Source organism: Epinephelus lanceolatus, chromosome 10 (genome assembly GCF_041903045.1).
Source record: "Epinephelus lanceolatus isolate andai-2023 chromosome 10, ASM4190304v1, whole genome shotgun sequence".
Taxonomy (NCBI): Eukaryota; Metazoa; Chordata; class Actinopteri; order Perciformes; family Serranidae; genus Epinephelus; species Epinephelus lanceolatus.
In genome coordinates, this window is record NC_135743.1 from 4,745,557 (window position 1) to 4,761,199 (window position 15,643).

Genomic DNA, 15,643 nt, shown 5'->3' on the forward strand with positions numbered 1-15,643 from the left:
GAGTGCCATCATGCCGCCGTTGTTTGGTTCAGTGTAAAACTGTACAGGCGGCATAAAGAAGGGACTTCATAGCAACGCCGTGTAGAAAAAGGTTCCAGACATGAAGGTGGCATCAATCTTGCCTCATCAGTTGAAAGTAGCATATCTCTGAAAATGTCACCTCTAACTTTAAAGGTTGCCTCTCCTCAGATGACTCGAAGCTGCTGCAGGTGACCATCCCCACCACCCCGCCTGTGGTTGCTGTGCTGGGCGGCTCTCTGACGTTACCCTGCCTGGTGTCTCTGGCCCATCCGCCACCATCCCCCTCCACCAACGGCCGCCACGCCGTGCTGTCCCTCCCCCGGGTAAAATGGAGCGTGCTGACTCAGGGCCGAGAGACGGAGATCCTGGTGGCCCGCGGCGACAGGGTGAGAGTCAGCGAGGCCTACAAAGACCGAGCCTCACTGCTCAACTACGCCTACTCCCCCGCCGACCTCACCCTGCGGCTGGAGAGCCTGAGGCAGAACGACACTGGCTTCTACCGCTGCGAGGTGCAGCAGGGCCTGGAGGACGCTGATGATGTGGCTCAGGTCAAGGTCAAAGGTGAGACACATACACAAAACTTTTTTAGCAAGACCTTGGCGGCGTTTCCAGCCATGATTGTGCCACTGAAAGCAGGTATTTTAAGCCAAAACATGATCTTTTTCAAACCATAACCAAGTGGTTTGTGTGCCTAACCTAACCACATGTCAACCACAGTGTTGCTGAAGCCTTTCAACATGTCCGCGACATAATAAGGTACAAATTTTACATACATGTGGTTTGCACAGTTATCCTGGCGACTGAGGAGCTCCAGTAAAATGCTCATACATAAATAAATTGGTGGTTTCGTTAGTCCAAATAATGTGTGCTCCCTCACCTCAGACACAATCTGTCTGCGGACCTGATTTGCCAAAATTTCTAATATATCCTTTTGAATGGTGGCCGACACCCAGTTGTAGACAACCAGTCATTAGCTACTATAAAACTCCATCCAGATGGATATTCCTCTGCAGTGGAATTTCCTACAGCCAAGATATTTTATGGGTCTAATAAGCAGCTCCAAAACTGTCCTGGCAAATTTCTGGTCTTTCTCAGCCTGTCTGTGCTATTGATCATCTCCCACTAGTGCAAATCGCTCCCTAATTTTAACATCAGCTGCCCCGTGACTTTTTTTTTCATACCCTTTTGACAGGCACCTCATCATATGCTGTTCAAAATTCAAACATATGTTCAGACAGCTCATGATAATATCTACAGACTGTGTTGTTTCACCTCTTGTCAATACGGACCCTAATCTCTTATTTGAAATTTTCTTGATCCTCATTTGAAGTTGTTCAGGGGCGCTGGCTTAAAGGCCGACTCAGAGCTCTTATTTCTACTCTGAGGCACCATGAGCAAGGAAACATGTGTAGCACTCACAAAAACCTTCTGTCAGCTGCATGCCCCCTTACTGAATATCAGTTATTGATAAGATTCTGCAGCTGATCGGACTGATCTGATACATCACAACATCAGTGGAGTTTCATACCAGAGTGAAGACAACAGATGAGTCACTCAATTTCAAATGTCACATTGACATCTGTTAACTAAATTGTCTAAATATGCTGGTCTATTTTTCAAACTTTGATATTTTCTTCCTTTACCTGCTCTCCTTATCTTATACAAAACCTTGCTTGAGTCTCATATCAATTATTGTAATATTATTTGGTGCAACACCTTCCCTAGTCACCTGAAGAAATTAGAAAGTTTACAAAAGAAAATAATACGAGCCATAACCTGGTCTGGTTATAACACTCCCACTCGTTCCCTCTTCCACAACTGTAATCTCCTGAGGCTTGCTGAGTTCAATGTTCATCAAAATGCTGCTACAATATACCAAGTTGTCCATAACTTGAATCCAAGACTCTCCAAGCTCATCCCAGTCAGCCGCCCCACACATAATTATAATACCAGAAATACACATCTTATACACGGTAAAAAAAGACGACTGAAATGCACTAGTCTAAGCATAACAACCAGGGGGCCGCAGGTCTGGAATGGGCTCGATGAGAGTCTGAAAACATCTAAATCCATCTCTGTTTTTAAGAAGAAACTGAAACAAAAAATGCTTAATTCATATGTATAGCATCCTTCTCTGATCTGGGATCTGGGGTTTGTAAGATGTCTTGTACCATGTCACTGCTATACATCTTGACTCATCTTCCTGATCAGGCTCCCGCCATAAGCTTTAAATAGCTTCATGGGAGACCTGGCACTCCACACAATTGTGTCTTGTACTTGTATAACTGTTGACACATGTTGATTCTGTGTGGTGTGCGAATAAAAATCTGAATCTGAATCTGAATCTGGATATTATTCACTTTAAGTCTCCAACAATGTACAAAGTGTGCATGAAGGGCTCAAAATGTCAAGAAGAGAGAGAGAGAGTCCTCATGCAGTCGATGATTTGACAGCTAGACAGCCATAAGCCCTTGCTGACTTAGCAGGAACACGCCTCAAAGGGAGTGTGGACCCTGGGATTGGGCCTTTATTTCCACAGTGACAGACAAAACCACCACAGGGTGCACATGGATCAGCAGAGACAAATTATTTAATTACAAAAAATACAAATTACATCTTTGATAGGAAGCAGCAATAAAAGTTTGGTTGTATCAGAAGTATTTGTGCGTCTTAATTATTTAATCTTGTCCTCGGGGTTGATGAAAACATTTTACTTTTCCTGCGTCCTGCATGTCGCCCCTCCTCTGATGCCTTTTTTGCAGAATGACATAAACAGGACAGAGTTCACAACAGCTGCTGGTTTGTTTTTTTACAGGGGTGGTGTTCCATTATCGCGATGCATCCAGCCGCTACGCCTTCACCTTTGAGCGGGCCAGAGAGGCCTGCGAGGAGATCGGGGCGGAAATTGCCACTCCAGAGCAGCTCCTGGCCGCCTACCACAGCGGATACGAGCAGTGTGATGCAGGCTGGCTCTCAGACCACTCAGTGAGGTGAGCGCCTCTGAGAGAAATGCTCCAAATGTCAAACAGGACACATCACTCAACTCTGGATCAAGAGGCCTCTTCAGCACTTTGTATTATTTAGAAGTGAAGGTTGAGACACTCAGGTGTTGAGCGTACATTTGGCAGCAGCCCAAATCCTTTATGTTGCTCGACAAAAACAACAACAGTAAACTGGAACAGTGACACGATGCTGTCTGTGTGGCTGAGGGAGCATCATGGTCTGATAGTGGACCTCTCAGCCAGCTAACATTTGATATGCTCTGTACATCAGAACACACAGATCATCCAGCAGCTGAGAGGCACTCATCTCATCTGAAACCAAACATTTCTCCCCACTTCAACACCCAGTCAGAGAAGAGCTCAAACTAGCGTGATGTTTGGAGTGCTGCCATCAAAACAGAAGAGGTGCTTGGTGTTTCAGTGCAACATTTCCCTCCACAGATATCCCATCCACACACCAAGAGAGGGCTGTTTTGGGGACATGGATGGATTGCCGGGGGTGAGGAACTATGGACTGTTAGAGCCTGATGAGCTGTACGACGTCTACTGCTACGTGGAGAATATCGATGGTAAGACAACCAAAAGGAGTTTTTAATATGTACTTAATTTTTTTATGTTTTTTTTAAATTTAAACAAACTGGCATGGTGGTGCAGTGGTTAGCATTGTCGACTCATAGAAAGAGGGTTCCTGGTTTGAACTCTGGGGTGGGGGAGCCCTTCTGTGTGGAGTTTGCATGTTCTCCCTGTGTCAGCGTGGGTTTCCTCCAGGTGCTCCAGCTTCCTCCCACAGTCCAAAGACATGCAGGTTAATTGGTGACTCTAAATTGTCCGTAATTGTGAATGTGAGTGTGAATGGTTGTCTGTCTCTATGTGTCAGCCCTGTGATAGTCTGGTGACCTGTCCAGGGTGAACCCTGCCTCTCACCCAGTGTCTGCTGGGATAGGCTCCACCCCCCGTGACCCCTAACAGGATAAGTGGTTACGAAAAATGATATAATGTTGTTTATATACTCATGGCAGTATAGTACCACAGCGAGGTAACAGGCCAGAGATCATCAGAACTTGACACCTGTCTCCTTGTGTAAAGGTGAAGTATTCCATGGCTCCGCCCCCCAGCGCTTCACCTTCTGGGAGGCCAAGGCCTACTGTCTGAGTCACGGGGCCGAGCTGGTCACCACAGCTCAGCTGTACGCAGCCTGGAATGACGGACTGAACCTCTGCAGTCCGGGCTGGCTGGCAGACGGGAGTGTGCGCTACCCCATCGTCACCCCCAGAGAGCGCTGTGGAGGAGGTGAACCTGGGGTCAGAACTGTGTATCGCTACAGCAACCAGACGGGCTTCCCTGAGGCTCACACTCGTCACGACGTCTACTGCTTCAGAAGTATGAAAACTATGTTGTTTTTATTAAGTATCCTGGTTTATTTTCTTCATCCGGCTCTTGGCCCCTCTGAGGGGTTGCAAGATAAATCTTAGAGGGATAGGAGAGTTGAAGAAACACGGTTCTGTTCCTCAAAAAAAATCTCTTTTTTGTGTAATATTGGACAGTTGTACCTCCTCTAAAAGAATATTCAGCTGTTCTTGTCTGTCCTCATATTCTCATGGACTTTACTTTAATCAAATATTGGTCAAATAGTGTGCAGAACTGACATAGTGCAAAGTGTATATGGCTGTCAGGTCTTGGTTTTCCAGTCATACCCGATTTATTTAAGTGCAAGACTGATTAGTGATCCCAGTCTGCAGAAATAATTTTGAGAAATGGCAATGTTCCTTTTTCCTTCGCCAAACTTTAGCTTAATTTGGAGCATTATTTGGTCCCCTTTCTGACAAGATAACATCACATGGTTGGTATCAATGGGTTCCTTAGGTCCTCTAATTTAATATGATACCTGTACCTTCACTTTAGCTTTAAAACTGAGCCCACTACAGGAGGTTTTCTTTGCAAAAAAAAGTCTGTCTCACTTCTTACCTCCAGCTCTGCTTGTCATAGTGCCTCTTCACATTTTTTTGTCAAATATTTGGCTGTTGTCTCTCCTCGCCTCTCATTTTGGTGTTCTCTCTGTACTGATTTTTGGTGAGGCATTCTGACTTAGCTAGTCAGGTTACAGTCTGCCTCATGTGTTTACAGTAGTGGCACTTGTGAGTTCTGCGCATCGTGCATCTGAACCCTCTGTCAGATGGACTGCACCATTTCCATTTGCGGGTGAAAAACAGATTTTGCAGCAGCTCCCCAGAGACACAGAGAACAGTGAATAAACTCCTTCAGACTGATAAAAGATCAGGTTGAAAAGCATCAAAGTTATCCTTTAAATCATTCTCGCTCCCTCCGTTTTATCAAGGATAGTTTGGGAGCTGACTTGTAAGAACTTGCTCATATACCAGCATACATCTGCTCCATTAGTGTTTTCTATTGCTGTTCATCCAAAGTGGTTTGGCTGAAGGTAAAATTAAGGCTGATTTGTACAGATTAACCACAAATGCTATGGTTAGTGTCCCTGCTTTTAAAGGTGCCCACTTGTTAACTCTTGTGACGGAGATCACAGATGCTATTCCTTCTTTCTTACATGCTAATGAGCTTTCTTGCTAAACTCTCAACCAAGTTTTTCCCGTAGTGGCATTAGGAGTAGGTCCAATCAAATCCCAAACAACATGAATAACATTTTCTAACTCTGCTCTTTATTCCAGGCCATAATGGCCCTTACACAGAATCTCCTCAGGATTTTCTTGCCACGGAGCCAGAGGACATTGGCCAGGACATTGTTTTCTTTACTAATCCTGCAGAGGAGGAGGAGGAGGAGGGGTTCAGCCTGAGCAAGGTGATGGCTAAGGAGGGTGAAGACGTCCAACATGCCCAGACAGCCAATCCCGTAAAGCAGGGCCCGGTGGAGGCTCACTCAACATTGGGTTATGAGAAGGTGGATGTTCATCAGACTGTCACTCCTCCAGCTGAGCATCAGGTGCACGAGGTCATAGAGAAGGCCAGCTACCCAGAGTCTTATCAGCCTGCACCTGAAGAAAACACAGACACAGATCACGAAGAGTCTCACACGCTTCCAACGACTCATCCAACGGCTGATGACGTAGTAACTGTTGGTGAAGACTCCACTTTACCCACAGCTGATGCAACAGCTTCAGAGAGCGGAGAGCCTTCAGAGCATCATATCTCTGTGACTGACAGCCTGGATACGCCAGCTGTTACTGCAACATCTGGAACTGATGCAAATGAGCTCTTCAGCAGCTCTCCAGTGGCTCCTCAGGAGGGCGACCTTCCTGTTCTTCAAGAGGACCACACTCCAGATGACCACCTGGAACTCGCCTCTGAAGTTGAGCTCGTCTACTCAAGCACTTCTTATGATGTTTCAGGGCAGCCAGAAGAGGCCAGCGCTGGGCCTGTTGAGGAGATATCAGCCGTGACTTCTTCACCCCACACCAAGGAAATAGATGTTCACTCTGCCACTCTGCTGCCATCCTTTGTCAACAGTACGCCTGAGAGTCTTCCAACAGAAGAGGCGTCTGGAGGGGAGGAGACACAAAACACTGTGACTCAAAGTTTGGCTGGTGTGGACACCTCTTCCCCCTCTGAACTGGTCCTTACGTCTGATTTAGGTATGTGTACAATGAAGATGTCATAGTGACCTGATATTTGACTGTCATTAAGGCTAAAACTATTTTAAGTTTTTTTCTTTTTCTTGCCTGTGTGATCTTGTGTATCTCTAAATTTTGAGGTTGTTGTGGGTCCATGAACGCAGCACAGGCAGAACTCTTCTTTCATCCTCAGCAGCAGCAGTTTGTAGAGTTTGAGTTGCAGGGTGGATAATTAATCAGTCAATTTGTTCAGAGCTGATCAGATCAGATCGATAGATGAGAGGAGCAGCTGTTTGTGAGTGAAAGCAAACTTTTAGATATAGGGCAATGAACGGTTACGTTTCACTTTGCACTGAGTATGCTCTGCGCTGCAAGAGTGTAGATATATTTCAAAAGTGCAACTAATGAATGGTCAAGCTCCAAAAATAGAAAGGCAATACGTGGCAGCTGATTCTTTAATCATAGCCGGCCACCACAAATAAATGAATGTGTGAGAAACGCTGGATTTTTTTTGTCATATTTTACTTTTCTGTCCACTGGGTACGTTTTGTAAGTAAGACGAAAAGACTAAAAACTTTATCTTATGAGGTCAAACGGATCTAGACATAGTTTGCAATTAAAAAAAAGATAACAAGTTACATTAAATTGCAGTGTATGTTATTGCAATACTCAGCATAACACAAAGTTTTACATCACAATAATATTCTTCAGTTAGTAACACTCATCTTAGATTTAATCATTTATTGCAACAAATGGAAATACAGTTGTGTTTGGTGCTGAGGGCTCCACTCTTGAGGTGCTCCCTGGATTAGAAAAGAAGCAAGCTATGCTGAGAGTGGGACCAAGCAAGACATTAAATACCATTAAACCTTAGAGCCATGTTAGGACTCTGAATCAGAATGGTCTGCAGTGAGCATTTTGACCAGGATGACTACTACCTGTCAAAGAGGAGAAGAAATCCAGAGCTAATTTTGTTTTAAAAAAAACAACCTCCTGTTCCAAGAGTGAATTTACCTGTTGCAGACAATTGGAGGCAGGCTAATGCTATTAGCTAACGTTATTATATGTACATTGCATAATGTTACACATGAAAGCACAACAGGATAACGACGAAAATTAATCAATAACCGATTAGGAGGTGCAAAATATCAACTGATTCAGTACTGATAATAACAAAACTATTTAGATTTATTACCCAATTTCATCAGCTGATACTCATAATAATAAAATAAGTGATATCAACAAGCTGAAACTATCTATGCTGCAGTGTGTGGTAGAAAAATATATATGCTTCGGTATTATACGACCTATAATATATTTTATTATATTTTATGCTTACATTTGCCCCTCCCACACATCAAGGCGTTAGCTACTGGCAGGGAATGATGATGGCAATGTTAGATATTGTACGAGCCCCTTGTCCTCTCATCTGAATAATCATCCATAATATTGAAAATGTTTTAGAAAACACTGAAATACATTTTCTGTAAACTACTCTGATTATTATACTCCTTAAACGAACGAACACTTTGCAAATCTATTTTCAAACAGGTGCGTAGGAGAGGGACGAGATGAATAAAACTTGTAGAAAACTTACAAGTTAGACAGAGTGCGGACAAACAGACAGGGTCAAGTAAGGGGTAAAGACACACTTACAATAACAATCTGAGCCTGTCCCTGGTGAAAATAACCACTTTTAATTGAGATACAGTGATGGCATACAATTGCCCCATGTGCTTCCATTGCAGCCCGTCCCGTGGCTGCTGGCTGCTGCCCGTTTCGCTCAACAATGGACCAATTTTCAAAACTGTTGGTCACATCAGTCTCTTCGATCAATTTACACATTAAAATACATGTAGGGTCTAGATCGAAAAATGTTATCCTTTAAGTATTGTGGTGATACTGTATCAGGGCCTTCGGTGATATCCAGCCTTAGTGGTGCTAGATGAAAAATCACGGGATCACCAGAGTCATTAAGATTCATCCTGTCTAGGGACTGTCATTGTCTGTGGCAGTGGGGTCTTAGGGCAATCCATCCGAGATATTTCACTCTGAACCAAAGTCTTGGTCCAACGTCGGCATTCCTAGAGCCTCACTGCTGACGTGGCTACAAACATATCCTCACAAATACATTTCTGCAGGAAAAGGTATTTTTAAAATCTCATTTCAGATGATCCCTTTTTTCTTGACAGGTGATGATCGCACCACGGAGCACCCAGAAGTAACTGTGGAGTTGTCCATCCTGGTCAATCATACTGATGAGGAGTCTGATAGCGCGTCAGGGGAGACAGCACCAGATGATCAAACAGACCAGAGCGGACACTTCCACCCTGAAGACGTCGCCACAGCAGAGGTCATCACAGCCACAGTAGAGGTCATCACAGCCACAGCAGAGGTCATCGCAGCCACAGACGACTCCAGTGTGAACGCTCCGGTCTTAAACAGTGATCCAGTTACTCTGATGACATCCCCTGTATCTGTAACCCTGTCTCCACCTGCTGTGGAGGTTGAAGCCAGCTCCCCAGAGATTATAACCTTCATACCCGAAAGCAATACTTCATCTGGGGCCGAACCTCAGGAGGACATCCAGGACAAACTTGAACAGGAGGTATTAGGAGAAAGCCCAGCGGTATTTCTGAACACACCCCAAAATATCACAGAAAGTGATCCGGAGGGGACGGAGCGAGATGCCAGAGAGGGATCAGGTGAATCCTCAGGAGAAAGCCCAGAGGTGACACCAGAACTGCTGCTGACAAATCCAGCTCATTCAACGGACCATGCTTCAGAGGAAAATGACAATGAGGATGCCACTGATGCACCATCATCTTCATCAGATATAAAAATCACACTGATCCCTCATCTGACCCTCACACCCGGCTGGGAGCCAGAGCCTTCCTCCTCCACACTACAGGAGTCTCGCTCTGAGCAGGAACACAGCGCCAAGCTGCCTGTCACTGAGGAATCTGATGATGCCTCTAACGAGCAGGAGGTCGTGACCGAGATCACCACTGCTAGCATCAATGGTGAGTTTAAAGGAATAGTCCACCAAAAAAGGGGCACCAACACGTGTAGCTTGCTCTTTGTGGAGGAAAAAGAAGGTTAGAAAATATGTCTCTGAAACCACTGCAGCATCGTCCATCCTCAATCAAAAGTATTGTAAAAAGAGCTGCAATAATTGGTCATGAATTGATTAGTTAACTGAAGGAATTAAAAAGTTTTTAACCAACAAGGTCAAACATTTGTTGGTTCCATCAGGAAGTGCTGCACAAAGCAGAGCACAGTGCAGCTCACTGTCATTGCTGGTTTCAGACAGACTCTTTGTGTTAGTAGCAAAAACACTCGCACCTTTTTGTCCACGGCTGTGTAGGTCTTAAGGCCCAGACACACCAAACCTGCTGCGTGGCCAGATATCACTGCGTTTTAGCCAAAAATGTAGCACATGAACAGACTGTAAAGACCACAGCAGTCGGTCAACCATCATGTATGTTCTGCGCCTCTGTGGGAGGAAAGAACCTTCCACACCAGCAGATTGGCAGTAGTCTGTGTTCGTCTTACAAAAAGGGAAACTGGAAGACTGTCTTGATGCTAGTTAGCCAGTTAGCACATTTACAACACAATTAAATGTTGACAGAACAGAGCATATTTAATGTGTACTAGTGAACAAAAACACAAACCATCAAGAAACTTTTCTGTTAAAAAGCTCAGTGGATAAAGACTTTAGCTCTTTGTTTACTTTCCTCACTTCTGTTTTGTTCCTGAATTCGTCTTGTGTGCTGAGCTGAACTGCCAGTCAGAGTGATTTACTTCACCGACAGGCTTTGCTGCCACTGTCGCTGATTCAACATGCTGAATTGGCCAAAATAAATAAATAAATAAAAAATATATAGTCACATTCTTTTGTATAAAAAGCACCTGAGGTCAAGTTGTCTGCATTTATATATAATCTGTGACCATGTAAGGGACTGTTCTTTATTTATCAAAGGAGGGGGGTGCCTGGGGTGTGGCTTTGTTTTGTTTTGGTTTTGTTTTGTTTTAATTTTGACCCTCCCCTCCTTGAGCTTCTCTGAGTGACTGGTAGAAAATGCATGACCCTCCCTTTTAAAACTTACCCTTCCATGTTTGAAAGCTAAAAGTTGAGGACGAAATCCTGTAGTTGGATTTTTCACTCTTATTGTGCATGGTGGTTAGTTCGTGCAAATAGTTTATTTTTGGCCAAATTTTGTATAACACAGAATAAAGTGATTTTAAACTCAGATTATTATTATTTTTTTCTGACTGACATATTCATCACACATGACATGTCCAAGGACTGTTGGGAATTTTAAAATCCAAGGATAATTTCTGTTTTTACAGTTTCTGACTATAATAAATGGTGTAATTTTGGCGATAAAAACAAACAAAAACAACACACATGCCTTAATTTGCCTGTAAAACAAGTCCAAATCACAACCGTTTAAAGTGGTATGCCCCTCCCCTAAGTCTAAATAAAAAAAGTCCCTCCCCAGTGCTTAAAACATTATTCGACATGTCTCCCCTTTTTGCACCACCCCTCTGCCTCACAAGTAACGAGCAGTCCCTAACAATAAACTGTCTCTACAGAACATGGATCAGAGGGACATGAGGGAGAGAGCGGCACCGACGAGCCTCCAGTTAAAGTTTGCACGTGGCATCCCGATGAGGAGGAAACCAACGCTCCGACGCACGCCGCCGACAGCAGCGATGTGACGATCACTGCTCCCACCATGTTCCCACAGTATCCCGCCCTGGCTGCGTCCCTGCCTGCTGCCAGAGTGTCTGCTGTCAGACCAGGAGCCATGTCAGGTACCTGTGCTCTGACACAAAGTGCTGCACACAACAGAAACAACAGCTGCTGTTAGAAGCAGAGGGGAGACATCTGTCTCTGAAAAGGTCCAATCAGGAGAGGGATTTTATGTTCGCTCGCAATTTAACACCTCCAGCTGACTCAGCACAACAGAGAGATTAGGTCCTCATTCAGAGTTAATTCTCAGAGAATAACACACAGCAGGTGTCTCCTCACTGTGTTACATAAGAACAGCCTTTCTTTTAAAAATATTATTCATTCTTTAAAAACCAAAAAATCTAAAAATTAAAATGTTTTTCTTCCTTTCTTTTTTTTCATTTGCACCTTCAGTTTGTTTGATGACACAAAATACAAATTACACAACATATTTTTTATATCGTACAGGATAAAAGTCTCATCTCAGTCATGAACACGAAGCTGCACCTTCAGTACTTTATATATGTCACTGTGACAATACAACATAAAGATCACTCATGCCATGTTAGTTTGAAGTTACAGTGTTTGTTCACTTAAAGCAAAAAATGCACATCACCAAGTCTGTTAAAAAGTACTTTAATTTGATTTGGCTAATGTTCGAAATAAAATTTGTAATTCAACAAGTCTTCATTTCAGAAGCATGAAATGATGAATGTTGATGCTAAATGTGGAGTTTTAAGTTTTTATTTGTCTCATACTTCATATTTCTACACTGTGCACTGACAGGCTTGTTGTAGGCTACCCTCCAGTGCTGTGCTTTAAATATAAATGCAATATACACAGTGATCAGCCAAAATATTAAAACCACTGACAGGTGGAGTGAATAACATTGATCATCTTGTTACACTGTAATGCTCTGCTGGGAAACTTTGATCCTGGCATTCATGTGGATGCCACCTGACGCGCTCCACCCACTCAAACACCGCTGCAGGCCAAGTACACCCCCTCAGTAGGCCCCCCAGCAGGACATTGCACCATGTCACACTATAAAAACTGCTCAGGAAAAGCCGAGAGCTCAAGGTGTCAACCTGGCCTCCAAATTCCCCAGATCCCAACTTTCCACAATCACCCCAGAGGTACCCCTGATCCACAGTGGGGCCTCTTTAGGTCGGACTTGGATCTGACTTGTCAAGCAGCATGCAACCTCAGGGGGTGTCCTGTAGTGTCTGGCAGCTGGGTGTTGCTGACGAATTGTTTCACTCCTGAGGGTTATCACTCAGAGTCCTGGCACGTCCCTCGTATGCATGATCACATTGGGATGTGGGAAATTTTCGAGACCAGGTGGATGCCTTGAGGTCTTTGCCCCATTCCTTGGGCCATTCCTGAACAGTGTTTATGGTGTGGCATGGTGGATTGTCCTGCTGGGGGGACAGAAACTTTGACCTCAGTGAGGAGGCGTGGTCAACCCTGTTGCTAGATGTGACACATTCTTTTAACAGATGTCATTGGTTGCCCTTTTGTGAGCCTGCAAAGTGAGGACACCCACATGAAATGAACTGTATCACAATATGACACTGTGAAAGTGTTGTCATTGTTAGTGAGATCACTCTGCTGATGGAGGGTTGAGACAGACTCAAGTCATCACTGCTGCACTGATGCATTTTCCCAGTTTCCAAATATCTTTGTCTCATGATCGCTTTATTTCTGACATTATATCGTTGCTGCGTTGGATGGGAGACGTGAGCGTGTCTCTGATGAGATTGATCACAAACATAAACCCTGCATGGCTTAATCTATAGTGTTTCAGTTACTCACTGTCATCCAGTGTTTGGAGAATATTTCTGCTACCTCTTTGTCTTTCCACCAATTTCTCCTCTGATTAAGAAACTCTTAAAAGTCCTTCTCCCTGCTCCTAATGGTTTATCTAGTTAATCTAGTCTTAACCTTAAGGGGAAATTCATAGAAAAGTAAAACATAGCTCGAGGAATTTTATAAGAATTTTGTCACTAGGAAGCTGGGAGGCTTTGTGAATACGACCCCGGGGTTTTAATGTGGAGAAGAAATGGTAGTTGAGAGCACTGGGTCATACCTGATGTAACAGCTCCCTCTGCTGGTGCCTCCATGTAGGGCATTTGCATGTGAAAAGACGATATTAAGAGTGGATATACATGAAAAGGTTCTCCTCTGAATGTGTTCATGGGCTGCAGGACTCATATTCTTAAAACAAACATACCATCAAGTCCAATAAAACAATGTGTGGAATATAATTTTGATTCAGATGGAAAAGTTTCTGATTCGTGTGCAAAGTATAAGATTGTTTTTTACCTGTCAACGGTCCTTGACAAATAGATTCAATGAAATAAGTAATTATAAAGGTTAATTTATGGGCTATCTGTAGACAATTTCTTATCTGAATATCTGAGATACTGAATATGAATACATATTAAAAACAACCTCTGTTATTAATCACCACTGTCTTCACATGGCTGCAGACTCCTGCCTGGAGAACCCGTGTTTGAATGGAGGCACTTGTGTCGACGGTGAATCAGCACGATGTCTTTGTTTGCCTGGTTATGGAGGAGAGTTGTGCCAGACAGGTTCAGTGTCAACTGTCTCATAAACATATAGACACATCATCTTTCCTATAATATTTCCAACTGATTTATACGTCATTAAAGTCTTAATATTGTTTCTCTTCTGTCTCCGTCCTGCAGACGTGGAGGTGTGTGAGCCCGGCTGGGAGAAGTTTCAGAGCTTTTGTTACCGTCACTTTGCCAAGAGGCAGAGCTGGGAGGCGGCTGAGCAGCACTGTCGCATGTGTGGAGGACATCTACTTTCTGTCATGACCCCTGAGGAGCAGGACTACATCAACGGTAAATCATGAAGCCCCTGCAGAGCACCATCCGCTTAGATCAATGCTTTAGTGACCTGGAGGTGAAACTCATCTGATTTCTGGAGTTAGATGTCATTTCTCAAAGCACAGGAAACAGATTTCAGGAACATCTGAGCTAGTTAGCAAGTAAATGTGTTTGTGTGATGTGTGTGTCAAATCAATGTGTGAAGAAAATGACCATTTTGAACTTTATAATTTGTGTAGTGAAATTATATTTCTTTGATTCAGTCCTTTGAGATTCAACTCAACCAGTGACGTTACTCACTTTAGAGTATTTTTTTTGCATGTTTTACAACCACATACATTTCTGATTGTTGACGACCACCTCTACAGAAAGCAAATGATACTTTTTTAGATTACATGAATATCTTTCAGGCTTGAATTATTTTGAAAATCAGCGGGTAGATCTATAAAATATTTGCTTGACACAGTGAATCCATCAGGGCAAACACTTGATTAACTTTAGGATGCATTCACTCCAAATCCGGCGTTGGGAGTGTCACTTAAAGGTAGGGTCTGGAGGATTTTCCAGTTGCTGTTTGTAAACACACATTCAAATTTGGCTCCTCCTATCAGGCTCAACTCTCCCGGAGGTACGGAAGAAGGCTTCACAGAAGAGGTTCAGGCAAGGCTCGCGCTGGTGCACGCTCAGACACGCTCGGGCACGGCACCTGCGCTCTCTCATTGGCTGGGGAAATCTCCGCCCAGAAGCGGTCCGAGCTCACAAAAACATCAAAATACAGTTAAAGGGCAGGAGCTCTGCAAACAGAGTCACCACCACACATGAGTAGAAGCCCATAGGTGATGATTAAGCAGGATTTCATTTGTATATGTCTATATTTTGTTTTGTTTGAAAATCCTCCAGATCCTACCTTTAAATGGCCCATTAGTGGGGGAGTGGAGGGTGAAGAGAAAGCCAGTCTCCTAAACTCAGTGACTGAGTATTTGCCTTCGGTAGTTTGTTTTTGTTGGCTTCAAAGACGAGTAGAATTCCTGTTGATTTTCATTACAGTAGAGTCTTAACTGCCACATACGACACACAAAACAAGTACTTTCCTTTGTAGGAAAGAACACACAACATGTTAATCTGACTTTATTTCTTTACTCACTGTAATATTTAACCATAGAAAGAGATCGCACAACTTGTTTGAGAGCATCCTTCCAGTCTGATTGCCGGTTACACGCAGCTTGGTGTCGAGTAGTGTTTTTCAACATCTTACCGCAGGCCACTGTGGTTTTTTGTAGCACCGCTGCCACATCCTAGACACACCATCCACATTCAGTGAATGGGAGGAGTGGCATTTTAACTGCAGAATTGGATTTGGTGTGAATGCAGTCTCAGGGAGTTATTTATAAGGAGGGAGGGGGTGGTGCAAAAAGAGGGAGGCATGTCAAATCATTTTGAAGC

The 15,643-nt window shown here is 43.7% G+C and overlaps 1 protein-coding gene across 2 annotated transcripts in view; it reads left to right on the top strand.

Annotated features, from left to right (window-relative positions):
- bcan (brevican) overlaps window positions 1–15,643 on the top strand; it is a 41,076-nt gene that overhangs the window by 21,389 nt on the left and 4,044 nt on the right. The window contains exons 3-11 of one of the 2 annotated variants that reach the window (XM_033639816.2): window positions 175–582; window positions 2,837–3,011; window positions 3,465–3,592; window positions 4,110–4,403; window positions 5,705–6,625; window positions 8,797–9,627; window positions 11,204–11,425; window positions 13,835–13,939; window positions 14,057–14,215. In XM_033639816.2, the coding sequence (XP_033495707.2) occupies window positions 175–582; window positions 2,837–3,011; window positions 3,465–3,592; window positions 4,110–4,403; window positions 5,705–6,625; window positions 8,797–9,627; window positions 11,204–11,425; window positions 13,835–13,939; window positions 14,057–14,215 (3,243 nt within the window). The remainder of the gene's footprint in view (window positions 1–174; window positions 583–2,836; window positions 3,012–3,464; window positions 3,593–4,109; window positions 4,404–5,704; window positions 6,626–8,796; window positions 9,628–11,203; window positions 11,426–13,834; window positions 13,940–14,056; window positions 14,216–15,643) is intronic. The other variant, XM_078171326.1, reaches the window with a different exon arrangement.